Below are 24377 nucleotides of genomic sequence, written 5' to 3' on the forward strand. Positions count from 1 at the left end.
AAAGGATCTGGAGAAAAAAAGATTTAAGTAAACTCAGGTTAATCTTTCAAATCTATGACTTGGATCCTGATGCCAAAATCATCCAATAGAAGGGAAATTCGAAAAAATCATTAAATCAAATTTTAAACCAACAAAATCTTGATCAATAAAATATTGAGGGATAAATTTTAAAAAAGAATTTCTAATAAAAAAGGATTAAAAACAAAACAAAGACAATTAAAAGAATAAGAACCAAATTTAACATTAAATAAAATATTGAGGGATGCAATTAAAAAGATAATTCAATGAAGAGAATAATATAAAATATTGAAGGATGATGTTGGAAAGACAATTCAATTAAGAGAATGATTAAAAATAAAAAAAATTTTAATTAAAAGAATATGGATCAAATCTGAAAAGTAAAAAAATCAAATAAGGGTAATTTCAATTTCATGGATTATTTAAAATAAACTAAATAGTGATTAAAAAAATAGATCAAATCTGAAAGAAAGGTTTACTTTGAAAATATACCAAATAAAACACTGAAATCAAGAAAAAAAAGAAGGAAAGAATGAAAAAAAAACATTTGCTAATGCAAAACTCGATATCTTTTAGCCACACATGCCGTCCAAAAACATGCCGTCCAAAAATAAAAGATATGCCGTGAGGATTAAAATGCAATTATGAAAATCAGAGTTTGGCCAAGGGACAATGTCATACGCATCGTCTTCCCACATATATTCGCCTGATTTGCATGACATTAAATAATATTTTACCATGCTTAATCAAACTCAATAATAACAAAAAAAAAATACATAATGGAAAAGATAAAAAAAAACAAACCATTTGACCTAACTTAAAAACAATTTAAATTCAATGCCAATGCAGTCATTTTAATATGTTTTTAAAATCCCTGCCTTCCGGTGCAGTGGTTTTTGCTTCAAAGAGTATATTAGTCATGTTAATGTGCAAAAAATAATAATAACAAAAAGACAATTATACCCTCATTGTCAAAGTCAAGTGTCTTGTTGGCAAGGGCAAAAGTGTAATTTTACAAATCTAATTCAGGTCAATGAATCTAGAGTTACGGTAAAACCACTATCCTTTTAGTTTTTTTTTTTTAGTTTTATTATTTTTATTTGATAAAAAAATATAAATAAAACTCTAAATAATTAAAGTCAACCATCAACCATCAAAAGGTATGATTAGTATATTTTAACCCTAAGTTTGGACAGCCCAATCCAACCTCCAACCCATTTCAACCAACATCTATCCAAATTAGATCAAAATCAAGTATATATTAATCCAAACATGAATTATTCCAATTTAACCTCCAACTTGATCTAATTAAATGTTTATAAATGATGCAATTTTTTTTTATTTTTTTTATTAGTATTACTACTACATGACCGATGGGTGAAAAGTAATGCTAAATATCAAGGAAAAAAGAGTATCAACAAAAAAAAATTGAACATTAGATTAGCATACTTAAATCCCATGTTAGAATTAGAATCCTGATCAAATGAATCGAACTCTATGATTCACTGCAAGGATAACGACATCAGTGACCAAACAGGCGTGTATTCATTCGCACTGGCGACTTGAAGAATAGACACCATATTAGCCAGAAGAAGCCCTCCATGTTTCATTATACCAATATAATTAAGCTTCAAAAGGCATATATGGGAATGCAATTGAACAATCAAAACGTTTTATTTTTCTTTTTTCAGAGAAAATGAGTACACTGTTCCCCTTGAAATGACCTCTGGGGACTTTCTACTATCTACTTCAATGGACATTTCCTCTGCCCAACAAATGAACAAATGAACTAGCTGTACAATTGTGCCATTGCAGGCTCTCTTTGATTTATGTTTAAGTAACCAGCTCCTCAAACTTCAGATGGTAGCAACTCCTGTGATATTCAAACAAAATCTAGGCTTAAGATTATAGTAATACATTAGCCATCTGCATTTGAACATAAATTTAAGAGCGGCATGGATTGTGTAAGGTTTGATAGAAAACATGTTCTGCTTCTCCATGACCCCATTCTGATGCAGCACCACCAAACATCTTCCAAGACGTGCTGGATGGTTCCCATCCGAGTATTGCATCGACCACAAGGAACAAAACTTGGTATGCACATCTCCAGTACTCAAATCAAAGCTCCACCTCATGAAGGTCATCACCAAAACTGCCACTACTTGACATACGAGTCATGGAATGGTTGCTAGGCATAAATGACGAAGGGGACATGTTCAACATCTCCCCTTGCGATTTGGATTCTACCGCCTTGGGAGGACTAAATGAATCACTGAAGCTCCCACTCCAAGATGCTGTTCGTCGCGAGTGGGATGAAACAGGGCCATTGCCATTTATCATGGCCCCCTTCCTTGTAATGTTATCCATGCTTGAAAATCTTTGCATAGTTAGTGCTGAAGATGTTGAAGGATGTGAAGGGCCATTCTTGTTCATATTAGATGTTGAAGGGTTTTCAGTAGTTGCACTGTCTTCTTGTATGTTTTCTGCTATAGCTTCCATAGAATATTCATGTGGTGGTGCAGGTGTGGGAACAAAAAACTTTGCATTTGCAGCAACAGCAGGTTTGACAGATGGAACAGACGGGGACTGGAACAGATTTGCTGGGCTTCCACCCCCTTGGTTAAAGGTGTCAACATACCTGTCAAACACCCATGAAAATTATATTGAGAATAGTTTGTATTCATTAAATAACTAGGAATAGAGAAATCAAGCGTAAGTCTTTAACCCAGATGAATAGATCTTCTTCTAAACTCATCATCAAATCAGCCACACATTTCAACTGGATAACAAGATAAATTAGGATTTAGGAACTCGATATATACTCAAGTTCCAACATATGTGAAAGCTGGGCTCAAACTCTTAAAAAGTGAGCTAGTGATGCAATTTCAAACCAAGTTTTTACTATAAAAGTTGAAAATATAACCTCTCATTCAGTTGAATTTCCAAAAAGATAAAAGCCCAGTAGTTCTGCGAAGTTTTCTTATCAACAAAATTTACCAATGATTGAGCACAGACTTGCAACTTGATCACTGATGTCCAAACCAGGTGCCCGGAGTTCCAAAAGATGGAGACTTATCAGATGTGTTTGGTGAGCAGATAGGACTGGACAAGACTGTTCCATAGGTGCGGACAGAAATTTGGTTATGGGACGGTACAAAACCTACCCATGTGGACACTCAACACCAATACAAGTTAAGTTGTCATGTCATGCCCTGTCCTGTCCAGCCCAATCCAATTCCATGTACCAAACACTGCTCCATTATGACATGAAACAGAAAAGGTTGATCGTGATGGATGATGTAATGATTTAAACCCCATGAGACAGTTCAATTTGCAGAATTAGTCATATTTCCGGCCATTCCAAAACTACATGATAGAACCTTCAGGTGTTTTTCCCTTATTCCCTCTCCCCCATATACCAATAGATTCCTAGTAAAATAAAGCAAACTTCTATGTCCAACCTTCACTTTATTTGTTTATCATCAATTCTTTTTTGACAAGTATTCTTACTTTCATGATATTCATTTTGCAGAGAAGAAAACAAAAGGCTTCTAAGTTACCTTGCTCGTACACCCATGCGCCCGCGAGCTGAGAATTGATTTGAACCGATTGGAATAGGTGGAATCCCTGAGGTACGGTCCATTGGAGTGGGACTCTTAAACGGTGGGCTCCCATCTGTTGAAGATATATCACTCTTCAATGAGGATTTCAAGTTGTAGTCAGACCCTCCATTCTGGAAGCCTAGAGTTGTTGGAGGGGGAGCCAAGGCTGGTTCTTCAGCTGGGGGTTCAGCACCTTCCTCCACCCATCTCTTGAGCTTTTCATCGTAATAAAATTTGTTCTTTTCACCTAATTTAGCCTTAAGTCACAGCACAAATGATAATTAACACGAGTTCCAAGAGATTATCGATAGTTTCTCCCTGAAAAAGTATAAAGAAATCACATAACATCAATCTACCTGTTTATCTGACCGAGGTCTTAAGACTAGCCCCACAGTCTTCTGCAAAAGTTGTGAACCAAAACCAAAACGACCAAACCGAGATGACACCACTGGGCCTGATGCCTTGCTTTGTGCGCTGGATGAAGTTCCTTCTGTTGATGAATCAACCTGATCCTCCCACAAGGCAGTAAGAAGATGCGATATAATTAACATGAACATCAAGCAGTTAAGGATAGTGTTTCAACTTGCAGATGATAACTAACCTGTCTTGGACTTCTACCAAAGTCTGGCTCTGAAACACTTCTGTTATGCATTGTCATTCTATTTCCATCAGCTGCCCATTCACTTATGGGCTCCATCGAAGCAGAAGGCATTAGTGATGACATGGCCATTGTTGACTGACTGCCTGAGACTCTGGGAGCCACCAGTTGGTGATGGCTATCTTGCAAACTTCCTTGTGATGCTGATGGTACCGGTGGTGGTAGGCCCCCGACAACACGATGTGCAGTGCTATCAAAAAAGTTGAGCAACTTGCCAACTAACTTTGCAGGAGCCAAATTTGTGGTGTATCCACCCTGAAAATAGAGTATTTCATTGTAGTCAGAAAACATAAGGAAAAAAAAATAAAGAAAGAAAGAAAGAATAAGAAAGAAGTAAGGAGTTCATGCTAAATCATTGCCTGCTGATGGGCTCTACATCTTTCCTCAAGGGACAGTACTAATTGTTTCCATGTTTCTACTTCCGGAGCTCGACCGGTTTTTAGGGATTTTAAAACAGCCTGACAGTACCTGAATAAACTCACCAGATTAAGGCAAATGAAAGACAATTACATAAAGAACTACTTAAAAATTCCCATCCACTTACTTGAGTGAATCAGAGACTTTGCCCACTTCAGCCAGCATGTATGCATATATGAGCTTATATGGCTGAAATGGCAGCAGGATAAACTGGGAGTTACCAAGCACCTTTGAGTATTCATACAACTCAGTTCTCTGACAATACACCCCATTAAAAAAATCAAATAAGATTCCATTGAAAGACAGTCTGAGTGTGGAATCATATTAGAGAGAAAGGTCGAGTTTGAAATCAAAAGAAACACTTCAAAATTTCACCATTCTCAACTTTGTTCATAAGATTGTATTGTGATCAATGATTTGTATAATTAACCAAACAACCTATCTACCCAACCTAGAGGTCCAGAACAAATTGTTCATTTGTATTAGAAGCAACCATCGCATGATAACATACCAAAAATAAATCATAAGTAAAATGTGCAAGAGTCAAACAAAATTACTGAGCACCTGAATAGCCTCTGGACTAGCATATGTTCGAGGATGTTTCCAGTGATCTGCTCCAATTAGGCATAGCCTTGCAGTGTCTGAATACGACTCAAAGTTTGCTTCCGCTACTAAATAGCAGATGTGTGCAGCAGTAATCTGAGTAACCACTCTCATGTAAGTTTCAGGATACAGGGTTTTCAAATGAAACCACCAAGCAAAGGACCAAAGAAAAAGAGATACCTCACTTCTATCCTTCCATAGGCAATCTCCAAGATGTATGAGCACAAGTTCATCATCTTTTGTTCTGTTTGCAGTTATTACAGCCAAATTCTCTTCCCAATCATCAAGCATTCCATTTGTCCCAAGCTGTAGTTGACAGCAAAACATAGAGAAACAAAATTATACACCAATAAAAACTGGTAAGAAATTTTAATTTTTGAAAGAACAAAAAAGGAGACTATCAATGCAAAGGTAGATTACCAGAACAAAAATTTAAAATTTGAAAAGAAGGCAATGAAACGACAGATATATCAAAGTCTATAAGCATTCAGTATCCTAATAAACAGGATTGGGGAGAAAGCTTAGTTATTCTATAGCTTGAGATCTAGCAATATGGCCATTATGTGGAAACAACACAGATGGCATAGCAGGTTAGTAGTCTGGTCAACATAATCCAAAATACAATTCTTTTTTCTTTGGCTTCAATCTCAAAAAATTCTCCATCAACACAAAGAATTCTCTCTCAAGTTCTTGATCCCATAAATATGTGTTTTTTAACAAAAAGAATCAACATATCACAGGCATTCAGCCCTTGACATGGTAGGATGACAATTCATGCATCAATATCTCACCTGTACTGGTTGTTGAGGTGTACTAAAATCACCACGAAGGCCACCATGTCCAGTAGCATTTGTGGAAAATACCTCAGCTGGTTGCCCTGCTATTAGCAAGCATAATGTCCGCAAAGGAGATCCAGCAACCAGCTGGCGAAGTGCCATTAGCTTGACAGTATCGACATAGTACTGTATCACCCCAGCCACAAAAAAGCACAAAAAGAAAGAGTGAGAGTCGGGTAAATATCTGACGATCTTCCTTGTAAGTGAAATTATCTGAAAAAAATCAAAGATGTCAGAGTGACAGACAAAAATACCTGATCACCCAGCTGTGATGCAAGAACAAGTGCAGGTCCCCACAACTGGCCTTCTTGTGCACATTGTAGGGCCTCTTTTTTTCTACCAGAAACCAGAAGATGTTGTACCTCAGAAGCAGTTGCCTAGAACATACATCAGAATCTTTAAGAAGATTGATAAGTGTCCATACAGTAGCAAGAATTAACGAAGTAGTATATGAGATACCCTAATTTGTCCTTCAGACGGCACATTCTGCAAGCAGTGGTCAAGGGCACCAAACTCACTGAATTGGGTGCCATTCCTCTTGACAGATCCAAAAAGTTCTGCAACTGCTGATTCTGGAGCATCGCTCTCCTACAAAAATACAAATGATATTAAAAATGCCAGGCCAGGTTAGTCATTTCTAAACGTGGCCCTTCAGAAAAGATTGCAATGGTAAAATTATGAACTCAATTTAGCATAATATGCATAAAGTGTAAGGTGATGATGTGAAACTCAATGATGTAAAATCAAATAGCAAGAAAGCAAATATTAGGAACTACATCATGAAACAAAAAATAAACCCACAACACACTTGTTGCAGTATTAATTAAATGAAGTAGATTATAGCGATACTCCATGCAGGTTGCCTAAATGCTTCAGGTAGCCCATGTGCTTTCACAAGTGGGCTGGATCACCAACTCTTTTCTAGTTTAGAGATTAGACACCCCATGCAGCATACCCTTTCACTCATGTCCAGCCAACTCTCTTTCAAGCAAGCAATGCCAATTAACTCCAAATGGGCTTGAAACAGTTTTCCCTTTTGAGACATTACATAGTGTAGAAAAACATCACACAAGATGAGGAAGAAAAATGGGGTTCTAAGTGGAGAGAATTTTTATTTCCAGCTCTTTGGTTGGGGAAAGGGAAAGGGAGAGGCATTTCATAGCCTTATACTTCTAAAGACTGACCTGACCTATCAAACTAAAGATATATTGCAACATGTTTTTTTTCTTGCTAACTCATTGCAAAGCAAACAACAAAGGTATACGAGTACTTACACCAAATTACAAAATAGAGGCATGCAACTTTCTTCATTAGAGGGATTAGAATTAGCTATTATAAACCTGAATGGGTGACAGAGCATAAATTGGCAATGGTCACATGAAAAGAATTTTTTAACGGGAGATGCAAAATACAGCAATGTCTATTTCCTATTTCAGAATGACTTCCCTAAATGCAAAAAAACTGGGGCAAGAAGAGTGGAAATTAAGATGGTTAACAGATAAAGTGAGATTTAAATATGACAAAAATTATTGAAATAGAAATTTGTATTTTACCTTTAATAAATTGTCAGTTCCAAAAGATGATCGAAGTTTTCCATAATGTTGACAAGCTAATTTAAGCAAAGAAAGAAGCAACCTCAATGCTTTGCCTTTTTTATGATTCACATCAGGCAATTCACAGTGTGCAATCCTCTCATCAATCCACTTATTCAACTCTTTATTTCCAACATTGCCACCCACCAACGGACCTGGAAAGGACTGTTGGCAGAGAGCATCAAAATAACAGCAAGTGCTCCCTCCAACACTCGAAGAATTATCACTACTTCCTGACAAAACCTCCATCAAGTTCATTACAGAGATTGAGCCTCCTACATGATCCTTTACATGAAATAAACACACATTATCAGCCCACAAGCAATACAAGAATTCAACAAAATTAAAGAAAAAGAAATGAGTTTATTTTAATTTGTGAGAAAACTGACACAAATTACTAAGACTTTTGCTACCAGATTGATTGGTTAACACTCATAATATGATGCAAAAAATATGGAAAAGAGCTACGAAAGAGATTATTTCAGAGCCTCACCTGGTTGCCAAAGTATGTGTTCCTGAGAGAACTACCATCTTTCATTACTATGAGCTTCCCACCAAATCCAAAAGTAACCAATGCATGTGGAGGACGGCCAGCAGAGGATCTCCCTGTGTTGGGAGCATAAGAAAACTGCTGGTTACTCTGAAATGATTGATGGGTGACACTTACTTGTTCCTGGCTGCAACTGTAATCATTTGAAAAGTTTGCTTGTTCATTCTGCTTTACAGTTCCCTGATTATACTGCTGACTGAAGCTCCCACCAGGTACAAAATTTTGCAACCCAACAAGCTCATTAGCCTCAGCATTACTTTGACTTGCTTTGTCATATGATGGAACCGTCCCCAGAGAATTGATAGCTTTCTGCTGATCCACGTGGTTGTTCATGGAAAAGTTTGAACCATATGATTTATCTAATTGCAGGTTTCCACCAAAATTCGAAACAGCATCTATCTTAGCAGTAGTCTGAGGTTGCCACATATTCAAATTCTGCTGATTGTTACCATAAGACTCATCCCAGCTGCCATGTTGGCCTTGGCTATTATAGCCTTGTGAACCGTACTTGCCAGCTTGTCCATACTCAGCATATGTGCTACTACTATTTTGCGAATACGGATCACTAAATGCAAATCCATTTTGATTCTGCTGACCGTTAGTTTGAACAGTTGTTGATTTTGCTGATGATGTGTAACTTTCCAGAGAGCGCCATTCCCCTACCATTGTGTCGTAATACCAACCAGGATATTGAGGGTCAAAAACCATGTGTTCAGGGTAACCATTATTATTCCCTTGGGAAACCTGATTCCAGCTAGACACGCTCTCGGTTGTACTTGTCTCAGCCACAGTTCCCACCACAGACTGTGAAGTCTGCTGCAAATAATTAACCTCTGTTTTCCCATCAAAGGCAGAAGCTGAAGCCCATTCACCCCCCAAAGCACCATCAACAATTCCTTGCACGCTTGCCGTAGCATCAAAAGCATCCACTTGATACCATTGCCCAGTGTTTGCGTCATACTTCCATCCAGGGTACATGTTTTCCCAATGCTGACTGCTATTCAAGTCCTGCTCATTCACATTCTCCTCCGATCCTGCATAAACATGTGCACCATCTTGATATTTCTGGTAACAGACCGAATTATCCAATCCTCCACCAACTGTGTTCTCTAAATTACCAGCACTTTCAACTGTTTTCCCAGGAAAATCCTCTGAAATGCCTCCAAAATCATTAAAGAAATCAGAGGATGAACCAAACCCATTCTCTGCAGAATCTGCATAAAATGAACCCCAGCCCACTTCCTTAACCCCTGATTTCATGGATTCACTACTTTGACTAACTATAGCCTCAGGCACAACCGCAGATCCAATCCCATCATTATTAGACTCAACCAACCCATCAGACAAGCCCAGCGGATTCACCGACTCCAATGCATTACTCTCTTCCGCCTTCACATCATCCAATCCTGCAGCATCATTGCCCGAAGTGATTTCACCCTTCCCTTCGAATCCACCTTTTGCATCCTCAATACTGAGATTGGCAAAGGCTTTCGCCTCATCGGAATCGCTTCCCTCAGTGAACTTAGGGGCTGAATCCGAATTAGTGGGTCTAAAATCATCATCATCAACTAAATTATCAAAGAAATCCTCATCCGTCTGATCCTCCATCACATTAAATGGAGGATTCGTAGCCATCTAAAAAACCGATGATCTAACCCTAACGATCTACAAAAAATTTCCAGACCAATTTAACCCTCCAGTTTTCCCTAAATGAGCTGTGATGCAATGAAAACCTCGAGATCCAAAAACTAAAACGATCTAAAAGGAAAAAAAACAGAGAGATCCAGAAGTTAGGAGATCTCTCTGTAATTAGAGAGGCATAACTTAAGATCAAATGATAATAATAAAAAAATCAGGAATTTGGGGACTGAATTGAACGCATCGGATTAGGAGAAAGGAAAAGGATAGAAGTTAACTTACAGATCGAAATAGGGATTTGAAGAGAGAATCGAGAGCCAGAAAGGGAAAGCGCTCGATTTGGCACCAACTACCCAGCAAGAGGAGCTTCGTTTTTGTTTTGTTTTTCTTTTCTTTTCCTTTTTATTTTAATTCGTTATTATTTACGTTTTTCTTTTTTTTATTTGCAAAAATAAAGAAAAAGAACAAAAATTAGCGTAGGTGGGGTCGTGGTGCTTTAATTTTACCGCGTGTATGTGTGTGCGCCCCTATTTTGAATCCCTTGCGAACTAACTAGTGGCACTACCTATGGATGGAAACAAATAGCACGTTCCTCAACGAGTTCGGGTGTGTTTGTATGTAAGGTGCTGTTGGGAATTGTGGCTGCGGGCGTCCACCCACAGCCACAGTTTTTTTTATTTGGTTAAGTAATAGTAATATTTTTTTATTATTATTTTTTTAATACCCATCATTTATTAAATTTACGCAGCAGGTTTACAAGAAACAGCTATTTATTCTTTCTTGTGCGAAGAAAACCCACTGAACAGTAGAGATATTTTTCATTGTTCTAGTTGAATCGGTACCGTTCAAAGCTAAAAATATATTGAATCAGGTTCAACCCAGTAAAATAAAAAAATTATTTTTTATTTTTAATTGTGTTTTATTCGAAAAACTAGTATTAAACATTATTCAATAACACTACATAAATTAAACGAAGATCGCTTGATGACGTAGCATTTACAGAATTTGATCGCAATTCCAATTTTGATTCTAATTATATTTTACCTGATGTTGTTGTACTCTTAGGAAATTTATGAAAATTATAGTCCATGTCGGATGTATTTCATACGTGATGGAATTGTAGATAGTTTAATAGAACAATAAAAAATATTTTATATAAAGTATTATTTATTTCATGATATAATAGTAATATTTAAATTAAAAACCATCAATATTAATATATATATATATATATATATTAATTATTTTATAACCTCAATTTGAAAAATATTTTTTTAACCAAACACATTAAACTACTTTTTGTTCAACCTCAATTTCAACCATAGTTTTAACCAAACATATATTTTTCCAAATCAATCTTAACTAAAAGTACTTTTTATAAAACAATTTTTTTCAAACCACAACCACAACAGCTACCGCAATACCAAACACACCTCTACAATAATTTTTGTTTTAAAATTATTTTAAAAAAAATATTAAAAAATTATTTTTTATTTTTAATATCAATATGTCAAAATAATTAAAAATATAAAAAAATTAAAAATTCAGAAAACACCGTTTGAAACTTCCAAATAGCCTCTAAAATGGATTGGAATGCTTGTATGTCTAATCTACATAACGTAAACGCTTTATTCAGCAATATATATGGGTGTGTGCTTTTTAGTTGAATGCTAGTTAATTAATTAAAATTAAGAATAAAAATAAAAGGGATGGTGAATTCATTATTCACATAAATACATTGCATTGTTGACGGGAATAATAGATTTACCATCTTATCCTTACAAAAACAGAGTGTAAGCTAGTGCATGAGGTAGGTCTTTGTAATGGAACCATTTTAGCATTTTGAAATTGATTAGGGACAAGATAAAAATTTTCATTTCTTTTTGTATAGTTAAATTACATCGATGCTCTTGGGATAGAGAATATGCTTGCTTTCCATATAGGGGTATTTTTATCCTTTTGTTTTATTATATATAGCAATTTACCCTTGCAATTTGAAAAAAAATTAACTAACAACAAGGGCTTTTTTTTCTGAAGCTCGGAGCCAAAAGGTATTTTAGTTATTTCATAATTAGTTTTTTTATTGTTTTTTTAGTGGAGCAAAGACAGTTTGGTCTTTTAAAAAATGAAAAGAAATAGAACAGTCATCGGCACATATTAAGCATGCATCAGCCACTTCATCATCTTCAGATGACAGATGCAACTTGTTCCAACAGCAAAAAAAGTCATTTCATAGTGGCTTTAGCTTCGTCTTTATATCTTTTCCATAGATATATGGTATGTGCATGAATAAAAACTTTAGTTTGTCACCAATGACCATTTTTTTTTCTTCTTTCTTTCCTCTCTTTTCCTCAATGTTTGCGCCCTGCCACTTGATTTATCAAGTAAGCCCCTAAACTTATATATTTTTTATATTCAATCCTTGTTTAATTGGTTGTTTTTTTTTAAATAATTCCTTGAATTATATTTTTGTCTTGATTTCATCCTTATTTAAAAATTTTTTTATCAAATCCGATCTTAATTCTTTTAATTGTTATTTTTTACAATATAAGATAATTTTTAGAGTTGCATTTTTTTTCTATTCCACCCTCTATAATTTTTTTTTCCTAATACATTTCATCTTCATTCTTTTGATTGTTGTTTTTTTTTCTTGCTTTGCTAATTCTTAAAATTAGTATTTTTTTTACCTGATTTAATTCTTCAACATTTAATTGGTTTGGATTTGATCTTCTTAGTTAAGCTTGTGTCTAGGATTACACGGGTTGCGAGCTTTGAAAATTAACCCAGCTTTGTGAGGTTTGCCTAGGATTGCATTGGTTATTTTTATCATTTTTTAAGCCAATATTTGTTTGATTTTATCATTTAATATTTATTTAATTGAAGATTGAGCTATGTTTTTTTTCTCGTGTCTTTTATGACCTTGGTTTCATCATTTTTTTTTATTTAATTGGGTTCGCTCATGTCTTTTATATGTTATTTTTTATTAAATTTATTTTTTTAATAAATTTTATTCTCAAATTAAAGAGAATTGTTTATTGAATATAGGTGGATGCTCACTTCATTTTGTTTTGTTCGATTTGCTTTTCCGAAACGTTGCTTTAATGACCTCTATGACTTCTTTTTATGTTACTATTCAGAATTCTATAGTCGAGTTTGAACCCTCCTAGCAATCTCTTTTTATGATGAGTGATGTCCACGATAGATTGATATTGAGTTTCCAACTATCTTTTCTTTTTCTTTCAGGTATCATATTAGTGGCTCACTTTTTTTTAGTTGATTGTTGCCAAATATTTTTTTATGCATTATCTACAATTGTTGCCTATAGTTTAAATCATATTATTAAACTACCCGATCTTTGGATCTAGTTGAGTTAATGACTCGAGTATTAGGTTTTTCTTGCTTCTTTGGAAATATTATCATCGTTTAAGCATCCTTTTTGTGTGTACAAATTTTTTTAATCAACTCGCAACATAACATGGGTCATCGATCTAGTTATTAACTATAATCTAAAAGACATGGTGAAATTACTTCTCACCATGTCATTGTTCACACAGTGACAAATCATTATAAATTGCTATAATGATTTGTTTTTTTTTCATCTATGAACTTTTTTGTCAAATACAGCTTTATTGACCTAAATCAATTTCCACTTAAAGCAAATTTATTGAGAAATGACAAGATTCTAAGACAAATGATCAAAGTGAAAAAGGTGGAAAAATGGGTGGTTGTGTTCAAACTTATAGGAAAATGTTCACTTTAGTCACCAAACTTTTCAAATTATAAACTTGTTGTTCCTTTTAATTTTTTTTTAAAATCAATTTTAGTGCCAAACATTATTTTCCTTATTTTTTGGTTCTTAGTTTGAGATGGAAGAGAGAAAATAGATGAATTCCAATGATGGAAAGAGTTTTAGTTAACACCGGTTTTGGCCAAAAAATTGGTAGATTTTTATGTCAATGGATTTAGTTCAATGATAAGAGTTTAGCCCGAGCATTTTTTCCTTAAACTTACCTGAGATGGTAAATCTCAGCTCGTGAATGATTTTCATAACGTCATTGTTCGCATAGACAAAAATCATTATAGATTGCTATAATGTTTTGTTTTATTTTTGTCCCTATACTTTTTTTCCAATTACACCCTTATAGGTTTGATTTGATTGCCACTTAAAGTAAATTTATCAAGGAATTGTAAGATTCATATATAGAGGATTAAAGTGAAAAGGACAACAAATAAGGGTGGTTGTTTCAAACTTGAGATGAAAAGTTCACTTTGATCCTCAAAGTTTTTCAAATTATAAACTTGATAATGGTTGGGAATAACGGTTGTTTCAAAACTCATGTCTCCTTTAAATTAATTAAAATGTACAAAAGTCAACCTAAAATTTTATAAAAATCTGATAGCCAATAGATGAAATTTAAGATTCAATGGCTTGAGAGAGAAGTTGATATGGCATGAGAGAGAAAAAGAAAAGGAAATAAAGAAAAAAAAGGGTTACCGGGACTCCATTTTCAACACACCTAATAGCATAAAAAGGATCTCGACGAGATGATTTTAACCATAACTTGAAAGACCATCAAATAAGATCGTAATTGGTTAAGGGTTTTGTTCAGGATTAATCATCTTTCCTGCCACATCACCTCATCTCCCTTTTTTTCTTGGACATTGGATCTTAAATCATATATTTAGTTCATTAGATCTTCATAAAATTTTGAGTTGATTTTTGTTGAGGTTAATTGAAATATGACTAAACAACCGCTATTGAAAATAACAGTTGTGTGCAAAATCAATATTTAGAAATATGGTTGTGTTCAAACTCTGTTATTTCCTAAATATTTTTCCAACCTATGTCATTCTCCCAATATTTTTTATCAAATTATATCATTTCTCAGAAAAATAATCTAAGGAATCAACAACAGATTTTGCTAACATTATTATCAATGTCGTCTATAAATTATTACCTACAATCTAAAACATGTGGGCTTACACATTATATACACACGACATTGTTCACCCTCTCATATTTTACAGTAGACATTGTTTAATTTTTTGTTTTCTTTTTTTAATTTGATTATAATTTTTTTTTACATGATTTCATCTTGTTTTGGTCAAAGTAAAAAACAATTGAATCAAATTTGTTGAAAAAAAACAAAATCAAAAGATAGGGGGCCAAAATAGAAAATGCGCCATAAATGGGTGATGGTTTCAAAGTTCACACAAAATATTTACTTTAGTCCTCAAACATTGTAACCTATATATATATATATATTCAGTCCCTCAATATTTTTTTTAATTTGATTTGGTAAAAAAGCTCAATTTTGTTATTTTTTAATCTCTGGTTTGAGAGAAGGAAAAGAAAGGTCGTCGAAATCTAGTAATAGAAAAAGAAAATCAATGCTTTCACCAATTTTAGCTATCAAAATGGTCGATCTTGGTGTCAAATGGGTCCGTTTGGTGAAGGGAATTCCACAATATTTTTAATATGTGTAACATTGCATAATATTTTTTTCTTCTTATTTTATTTAATCAATTTTATTTGTGTCTATTTTATTATCATTTAATTAAATTAAAAAATTAATTTTTCAAATAAAGTCGTCAAACACAGCCGTATCAAATATCCAAGTTGCGAGACCAAAGATCTTGATTTATATCCGGCTCTAAATTTTTTAATTTTCATCTTTATTTATTATTAATAAATTATTTATTTATTTATTAACCTATACAATTCTTAATTTATTTTATTAAATGTACACATAAGTTTTTTAATTTCCATTTTTTTTATGTTTTTATATTAAAAAAACACTTTGAAAAGGCTTGAATATTTATTTTTTAGGAGAGAAAAATCTGATCCATGACAGAGAGTAGATGGTATAACTAGTGACTTCTTATCAACGTATGATATTTGTGTCAATTTGAGAATTTTAAGTTTTAGATATCATGTTTTTTTTAGAAATGATTCTTCAAAACAAAGTCTACAGTAAAATCTCCTGATCTGCTGCGTGATTAGTTTCGTGTGATTTTTGCTTCCCACCACTGCTCAAATTCTTTAATTGTTCGTTCTATCATCAAACAAAGCGAATCAAGAATTGTTACGAAATGGCCAAAATGGGCATGCGAAAGAGGATTCCTTTTTTCTTTTCTTTTTCATCAATCCAGCTGTAAAAAGAAGAGTAGGCCATCTAATTCTGCACCGAGAATCCACCATTGTTATGGAAATACGAGCTGGTCGGATTTAAATTCTAGATTTTAAATAATAAAAATTTAGGTTTGGTTGGTTTGGTTAAATTTAAATGACTTGTCGGGTAAATGATCAAAAACAACTTGGGTGAGATCTTTTATATATATATATATATATATATATATAATTCAAAAAAATAAAATTAACTTAGGAATACTTACCCTTAGCCTCACATCTACATAAATTTTTTTCTTAACTTTTTAATATAGAATTCCTATGCATAACATATTTTCTTGTGAATTATATTTCCTAACTTTTCAATATAGAATAATTATATTAGATTTTATATTTTTTTTAGCTTACATTTACATATATTGTTTTTTTATTTTACCTATATCCACATATATTGTTTATTAATTTTTTTTATGTAAAATAACTATATATAGCTACTTCAATATTAATTGTTTCTTATTTTTTTGATGTAAAATAACTATACTGCACTTTATTTTTTTAATAGTTTACATCCATGTGAATTGTTTCTTAATTTCTTAATATGAGATAACTATATATAACCTACATTTATATGGATTGTTTTTTAATTTTTCAATGTGGAACAATTATATTACACTTTATATTTTTTTTTAGATTACATCCATACGAACTATTTCTTAATTTTTTAACGTGGGATAACTATATTACACTTTATATTTTTTATAGCCTATATTTACGTGTTTTATTTCAAAAATTTTATATATAAAATATTAAAATCTCAAATATTTTTTTTTTATTTTTACGAGTTGATCTGAGTCAACACGTTTAATAACTATGGTATCCACACAGTAAATATATACTCAATCAATATAATATTAATTGATATACAATCTCATAAAAAGTACTCATTATATGTATATCTCTTAAATAAAATTCGAAAGGATAAGCTCAGTTCGTTTACTTGAAAAAATTTAAATTCAAGCCTTACAAGAACATTTAAAACAATTTGTCTCTTAAATATTTTAAAGTAATATAAATCTAGCTTAAAAATATGTAATTTTGGTTCAAAATCTTGACCCAGTGTTAAAAAAGAAAGTATTTATTTGAAATGATATTTTTAAAGTTGACTTGAAAAATAAAAAGAGCTTGCCCAGTCTCTAAAAAATAAATGTCCAAATAATCAAGATGGATTTTGCAAGGAAAAAAAATAAAAATATTTAATTATAATTTTAAAAATTAATTTGAAATTGATCCGGAATAAGATCAAGTCACGGATTAAAAAAAGTTAACTCAAAAAAATTATTTTAATCAAATTTAAAAAGAAATCAACAAAATTTTTACTAGAATTTACCCAATTCGTTCACATCACAAGTCCGTTCAGGTTTTTAATCAGGTGAATTGCTTTCTCTATTTTGCTTAAACCCGAACTATTCAAGCCTTAAATCAATTAGGTTGTAGGCAAACCTAGCCACTATGGGTTTTAAAACTACGCATTTCTATTTTTATTTTTGAAAAAAACTATACATTTATCCTTTTAGAAAAATTGGCAATTTAATCGGTGGGACAGAGGGGCCCGCTGGAATTTATCCGAGTAAAGGATGTACGAAAGGGTTGACCAAAATGCCTGCCACCTCATCTTCTTCGTATCCAGTTCAGGTATTTCATGCTGGTCCCATTTTCATAAAGCGTGGCACAACTCATGCTGACTAAATCTGCAATGTCAATTTACTTTCCTATCCTTATCCGACCCTGTAAATTGTAAAGGTGGAGCTACCCGTTTCCTTTTCTTTTCTTTTCAAATTTCAACGGCCAGGATTTTTTCAGGCCACCCCACTCTTTTTTATTCCCATTTGTTTGGTGTTTTTTTTTATATATATAAATTCATATGCAATTTTATTTTTTGAAATTTTAAAACAAATAGAGTGAAGGAAAATTATGATGAATAAATTTACAGGAATGAGATCAAGCCTTTAAATTGCCTTTCCTTCTTCTATCTTCTTCTTTTCTCTAAGTTAGGTTACTCATATACTAGTCTCATCCAGGTGATGCATATTTTAAGAGTTAAAAAGAGAGGAAAAAAATGATGGTTTGGTGTTCTTTACAATTTCTCTTATGATTTTAATTTTTTTTATATTTTTTTGATAGTTCGAGATGTTTAAATCAGTTTACGCACATCACGACTAATTTCTGAACTTATTAAATACTTTACAAGCCCAATAAATAAATAAAACACCATAGAAATAACATGTATGGACAAAAAAAAAATCAAATTTTGGTGCAAAAAAAAATATGAAACCCTTTTCCCGTCGTGCCACGACCTCAAGTGCATATGATTTTAATCATTGAAGAGATTAGAAGCAGGCCTTCTTTTCAGGATTCGTAATATTTTGATAAAGATTTTTATATTCGATCTCCTGCTTTTACCATGAGCATGATAAAGATGGTGCAATTATATAAAAGCACACTCTAAAATCAAAAAATGCTAAAAATTGGAATGAATGCGGGGTCGACCTGCTTAAAGTCGACACAAGCTTATCACAGGGGGAAATGGGGAAGAGTCATGTTTGATAAAAGTATTTTTACTAATCCTGGTTTGTGGTTATTAGTAATGCGGGTTGATTGAAGTTAATTAAAAAAATATTTAATATATTAATATTTTATATAAAAAAATTAAGAAATAATTTATATAAATGTAAATTATATATATAATAAATAATAAAGTTTAAAAAATTATTTCAAAATGTTTTTTTATATCACGTTGGAAAGATACTATCTTCTTATTTTAAATTGAAGTATTTAAACAGAAAAAATTTATCATTCTACATTGAAAAAACATAATTTTTTTCCTGTGAATATATAATATATATACTAATAGGCTTTCAATCCCACATTAAAAAAATAAATTTTAAAAATAAATTTTTATATAAGCTAGTAACCAAAAAAAAAAAAAAAGGTTTACATGCAAAAGGTTGAGCTGAGTACAAAATAAACCTTTGATTGCCACCCCATGTGCAAGGCAACGCTTACCTTTTGTCTTCGGTAGTAATTTATTTTTAACCCTTGTCCATGATGTAGATAAATATGTTAGTCTAGGTATTTGTAAATAATCACCCAAAAGAATTTGTTTCACCCCTTAACAAATAGGTATTTGAAAAATAATTTTTTATTTATTAAAAAAATAGATCTCAGTCGGGTAATAACAGGTCATGCAGGTCTTAGATTAACCTTATAGGTCACTGGTTTTCTCGAGCCAACTACAACCTTAATTTTCTTTTTCTTTAGACTTAACCAGGATTCCAAGTCAAATCGCCGGGGCTTACGATAGTCGATAGCTATGGATAAAAGATGAGAAACTTGTGGAGCATCAACAAATGACATTTGCGAATTGTTTTGCTACTACTCCTAGTGCTATAGCCTATAAGCATTGAAAGCGTGAGCGAGGTGGATATTATTTCAAGAATTCTGCAATAATCTTGGCTTTTACACCATAAAATGCATAGACATATCGGGGAATATGTAATGATCCTCTAAACTAATTAATTACGTATTTCAGCGTTAAATAGTCTTATTATTACACAATGATAAGTTATAGTCTGGGTTTATTTTTTACCAGCTTTTGTATCTGTGGTAAAATAAACAAACAGAATATTTAGTGACAACTAAACTGCATTCTTCTATAGGACTCATTAAAAAATTAAATTTAAAAAGCGGTTTTTAAATATTTTTTTAATTGAGTTTTGTAAAACTTTGTTTATTTTAAACTTTAATTATAATTTTTACCAAACACGTATCTAAATCTAACTAACTACAGCTAATCATATTTTTTTAAAACTTATTTTTTTTTAAATCATAACCACAAAAGTTATATAAAAAACAAAAAATACTCATAGATAGTTTTAAAAGGGCATTTAAAAAAATTTGATTTTTTTTAATTTTTTTCTTTACTTCAAATTGATATATTTTTGGTGTTTTTAGATCATTTTGATGTACTTATATCAAAAATAATTTTTAAAAATAAAAAAAATATTATTTTGATGCATTTCCAAGTAAAAATCACTTTGAAAAACAATCACAACCACATTTCTACCAAATATTTTATACATATTTTTTATTACACATGAATTTCAATAATAATTTTTACCAAACACATATCTAAATCTAACTAATTACAACTAAACGTATTTTTTTTTAAATCATAACCATAAAAATTCCATAAAAAAACAAAAAATACTCATAGATAATTTGAAAGAGACAGCGTTTTCCCAGCTTGAGGTTGTCCTTGATATTATATAGTTTTAGAAAAATATGGTGATTCGGTCCAACCATGCTATATGTAAAGATAAAAAAATGTTTATGAATATGCTAAATGTAATATGAATAAAAAAAACGTGTTATTACACACTGTACAAAATTAATCAAAGATATATCCAATCCAAAGAAAAAAAAAAGAAAAAAAAATTGATTTCTTTTGACAAGACATCAAGGCTGAACAACACAGTAAGGCACCGTTTGGGAACGCGGCTGCGGCCGTGTTCCTAAAAAATTTGAATTTTTTTTTTTTGCTAAAATTTAATATGGTTTGTACGTTTTGGATCGTTTTGATGTGTTGATGTCAAAAATAATTTTTAAAAAATAAAAAAACATCGTTGGCATGTATTTTGACACAAAAAGTTATTTGAAAAGTACCCGCAACCACACTGCCAAACACGCTCTAAGATCGTAAAGGAAGTAACGGTCCCCCCACCTAAGCTTCAGTTTTTATTTCCTTTCCTTCCTTTTTTTTTTTTTTGGTTTAAGCAAAAACAACAAATTAAGAAAGAAAAAGAGGGTGGCGGAAGGGCTGGGGGTCATCAGGGTCGCGGTCGCAGAGGCAGTTAGAAATTGCGTTGTTTTTGAAAAAAATACGAAGATGTGAAAATAATTTTTAAAAAATAAAAAAATATTATTTTAATATATTTTTAAATAAAAAATATTGTAATATTATTACATTTTTAGATACCCGTAGACTAGCAGTACGTAAAGCTTTTCGTCAGTAATTTTAATCAGAATTCTTATGAAACAAGAAATCACATGCATCAAAGAAAGGAACCTAAGGGTAAAGACCATTCTTTCCTTTAATTAAATTGTCCCTATAGTCAATTCCATTCATAAAAAGCATTTAACATATATAATTAATCTGACCGTTTCTTCGATATGAATAGGATTGCAATGCCACCTTCTTTTGCCTCTCTCTCTCTCTCTCTCTCTCTCTCTCTCTCTCTCTCTCTATATATATATATATATATATATATATATATATATATTGTTCATTTCAAGGCAGATAGTAGCAGTATTTTATATGCAGAAAATGAAGCGATTTGGATCTTTCTCTCCAGTCGCGTTCAAAGACATCCCAGCGCAAGGAAAATCACTCCACACCGCAGAGAGGTTGTTTTTGTTCTTTCATATTAACTGTTTCAAATCATTGATTTTATACTTCAAAGCTAAATCACAAACTCCTACAGAAGAGAAGGGGAAGTACCAACCATTTCCCGACTAGACAAAGCCCATCATAAGATAGGAAAAAACAATAATAATTAAGAAATAAAACTATAATAAAAATAACAACAATTATCAATGCAAGGGAGCAGACAGTTTACAGGAACAGCTGGAAACTAGAAGTCTAGATAACAGGGCATGTTAGCAGAATCGTAACCCTTTCTGGTGCTTTGCAGAGATCACCATGTTCTAGGTCCACGAGCAAAACACCAAGAAATATGCTTTTATCAATGAAATGGGGGACACATGAAGTGAATTGGAACAAGTAATATATGCGGTGTACTCGTCTTGTACAGAGTACACCAGTGCTGGTGTAGAGCAGCTTGCTTCACTTCAACACTTCGTACACACTGGGCAACAAACACTTTAATTTTTGCGGCCACAAACACGAGAACTTTTGAACAAATCACTCACCAAACCATTAAGAAAAAGAGCAAGTTGTGGAAAGTCGAAGCAATGGATTTTAGCATTAATTGAGTTGGTAATTAAAATTCAAAAAGAAATGAATTTTCAGCACAATTATAATGGTAATGGAGAAGCTACCACTACATCACATTAATCCCTATTTACCTAATCAAACTATCAAATCAATGACAAGGCACTTGCGGAGAACTCAAAGAAATAAACAGTAGTCGGCTGCAGGGAATCAAGAATTCCCAAAGATCAAATAAGCATTGATCTATCAATGAAAAAAGATAAAGGTAATATGTCTATAATAACTACAAATAACCAACCCACTTGATTGGATTGCAAAAGACAAAGCATTATAACCTCAGATCCCACAATGAACTTCTTCGTCGTGCTAATTAAGTGTCAATGGATCATGCATCAGAGACCACACTAAATTCATCATCTTCCACTGGAGCAGGCAAGTTAAGATCTATCAAATTGTTCTCAAGTTTAGTAGATGCTTCGACAACACCACTAGTACTAGTTGAAGAGCCTATAAGATGTGATCTTTTGTGTCCACCTAGTGCTTGTCCAGACCCAAACACCTTGAAACAATATGGGCACTCAAAAATTCTGTCATTGGCATCAGCACTACCAGCAAATCTTCTTACTTCTGTTGCATTTAACGAGCAAATCCTCTTATGACCAGACAATGCCCTTGAAGATCGAAACAGCTTCATGCATTTCTCACACCTGAACTTCCCGCGAATCTTGCTGACTTTGATCTCCTCTGCTTCCTCCAACATCTCAACTGACCTTTCCCCATCTTTACCGCCTTGTTCTTCATACTCCTCTCCAATATTTCTCATCCAAACGTCTCTTGACAGCATCATAAGGCACCTAGCAACATCTTCTTCAGGGGAGGTATCAGAAACAGAACTCACCGGTTCTGGCTCAGCTGGTGATGATGACTCGACCCAACTCGGATGCTTCAAGTCTACTACTTTGTTGACATCAATATCCTGCTCCTGATTATCTCCAAAACCACACGATTTGCGGATCCTCTTGGATCGTCTTCGAGTTGGGTTTCTTGACTCGGTCTCACTCTCCCTATCTTGCACGACAACAGACCCAGCATCAACAGTAAAAGAGAACTCAGGATCTGCAAGCCTGAAACTTTTCTTGGGATTCTCTCTCAATCCATAAGCCAGAGACTTCTCTTCAACCATTTCTCTGTTCTTGACGATTTCTTGCTCTTCTTTTACTTCTTCTTCACCAGAGGAAGAAGAATACGAGGATGAAAATGACTCATTACGATCAAGCCCGCCGAGTTGCTGCCGAGTTGCTGCCAAGTGGGCCTTCATGTGACCACCCAAAGCTCTTCCATTTGGAAAAGTTCTAACACAGAGCTTGCATTTATGCCTCTCCATTGAAGCAGTTAGCAAGCACAGATCAAAGCTTCTTTTACCCCCCCTCTCTCTCTAACCTCTCTCTATAATGTTTCGTAGAAGGCAATAAGAGAAGCATAGAGAATTGGGGGAACTTAAAAGGAGTAGGTGACAAGCATTCCTCCACCAAAAGACACACACAACCCAAAAATTAAAATTTTGAGAATAAAAAAAAAAACAGTTGTAAACTTGTATAACAGCAACAACAATATAGTAATAATAACGTAGTTATTATTTAGATGGTATTTTATAATATCCAAAAAATAAAAAAAATTGTGATCATGAATGGAGAAAGAGGGACCAGTAACATGCAAACCTTGCCCATTCAGGTGGTAAACTCTTCATTTTACCACTTTGTAGAATTCCATATCTCTCTCTCTATATATATAGAATACAATGCCAGTTAGACAATTATAGTGTACTAGCCTTCTTTTCAGTCTTTAATAACTTTATTTTTCTCTACATATTTTCAAGGGAAGCAGTGACACTCAATTGCTTCCACACCACCTCCCATCTTTTTATTTCTCCACCAAGTTTAAATTGATTCTGTAACATGGGTTCATTGCAATTTGAAAACATGAAGCGGATTTTGTTTGGTCCCATCGCTGAACTTTACCATGCCGAGCTCCGTGACTTGATTTATGGAGTGTGCAAGCATCTTATTTTTATGATACGAAGCACTGACACTGTTCTTGGAATATAATATGCATGACCTGCTTGCCTCGTTTGAAAAGTCTCCCAAAGTTGTGCCCTTTCCCCCCCTTCAAAAAGAAAATGTAAGCTGCATTTCATGACCCATCTCTTATTTTCATCATGAATGAATTGAGTGGACTCAACAATTTCATAATCTATGGACAGGAGCTATCCATCAATGCCATGTCTGTGTCTGGAATTAATACTGATATAATTACCTAAATACAT

The 24377-nt window shown here is 33.1% G+C and overlaps 2 protein-coding genes across 2 annotated transcripts; both read right to left on the reverse strand.

The window, feature by feature from the left end:
• Positions 1-1673: 1673 nt before the first annotated feature.
• LOC133702072 (protein transport protein SEC16B homolog) lies at positions 1674-10348 on the reverse strand. Its single transcript, XM_062126260.1, has 14 exons — positions 10197-10348; positions 8220-10034; positions 7688-8011; positions 6594-6722; positions 6389-6511; positions 6090-6260; positions 5479-5604; positions 5260-5394; positions 4823-4950; positions 4638-4746; positions 4222-4533; positions 3977-4126; positions 3579-3877; positions 1674-2656 (listed from the first exon to the last, which is right to left on the reverse strand). Exons 2-14 carry the CDS (start codon positions 9909-9911, stop codon positions 2137-2139), a joined length of 4218 nt encoding a protein of 1405 aa, XP_061982244.1. The 5' UTR covers positions 9912-10034; positions 10197-10348; the 3' UTR covers positions 1674-2136.
• Positions 10349-22439: 12091 nt separating this feature from the next.
• Positions 22440-23438, reverse strand: LOC133701935 (zinc finger protein ZAT9). The gene has a single exon (XM_062126134.1). The coding sequence runs from the start codon at positions 23436-23438 to the stop codon at positions 22440-22442; it is 999 nt and encodes a 332-aa protein (XP_061982118.1).
• Positions 23439-24377: the final 939 nt, after the last annotated feature.

Source organism: Populus nigra, chromosome 8 (genome assembly GCF_951802175.1).
Source record: "Populus nigra chromosome 8, ddPopNigr1.1, whole genome shotgun sequence".
NCBI classification, from domain to species: Eukaryota; Viridiplantae; Streptophyta; class Magnoliopsida; order Malpighiales; family Salicaceae; genus Populus; species Populus nigra.

Excerpts from the sequence above, each read along its gene's own strand:
- LOC133702072 (XM_062126260.1), bottom strand. The coding sequence starts at position 9,911 with ATGGCTACGAATCCTCCATTTAATGTGATGGAGGATCAGACGGATGAG. Across the intron at positions 8,012-8,219 it reads ACACATACTTTGGCAACCAG|GATCATGTAGGAGGCTCAAT; the intron begins GTGAGGCTCTGA and ends TTTCATGTAAAG. Across the intron at positions 6,261-6,388 it reads CATCACAGCTGGGTGATCAG|TACTATGTCGATACTGTCAA; the intron begins GTATTTTTGTCT and ends GGGGTGATACAG.
- LOC133701935 (XM_062126134.1), bottom strand. The coding sequence starts at position 23,438 with ATGGAGAGGCATAAATGCAAGCTCTGTGTTAGAACTTTTCCAAATGGA.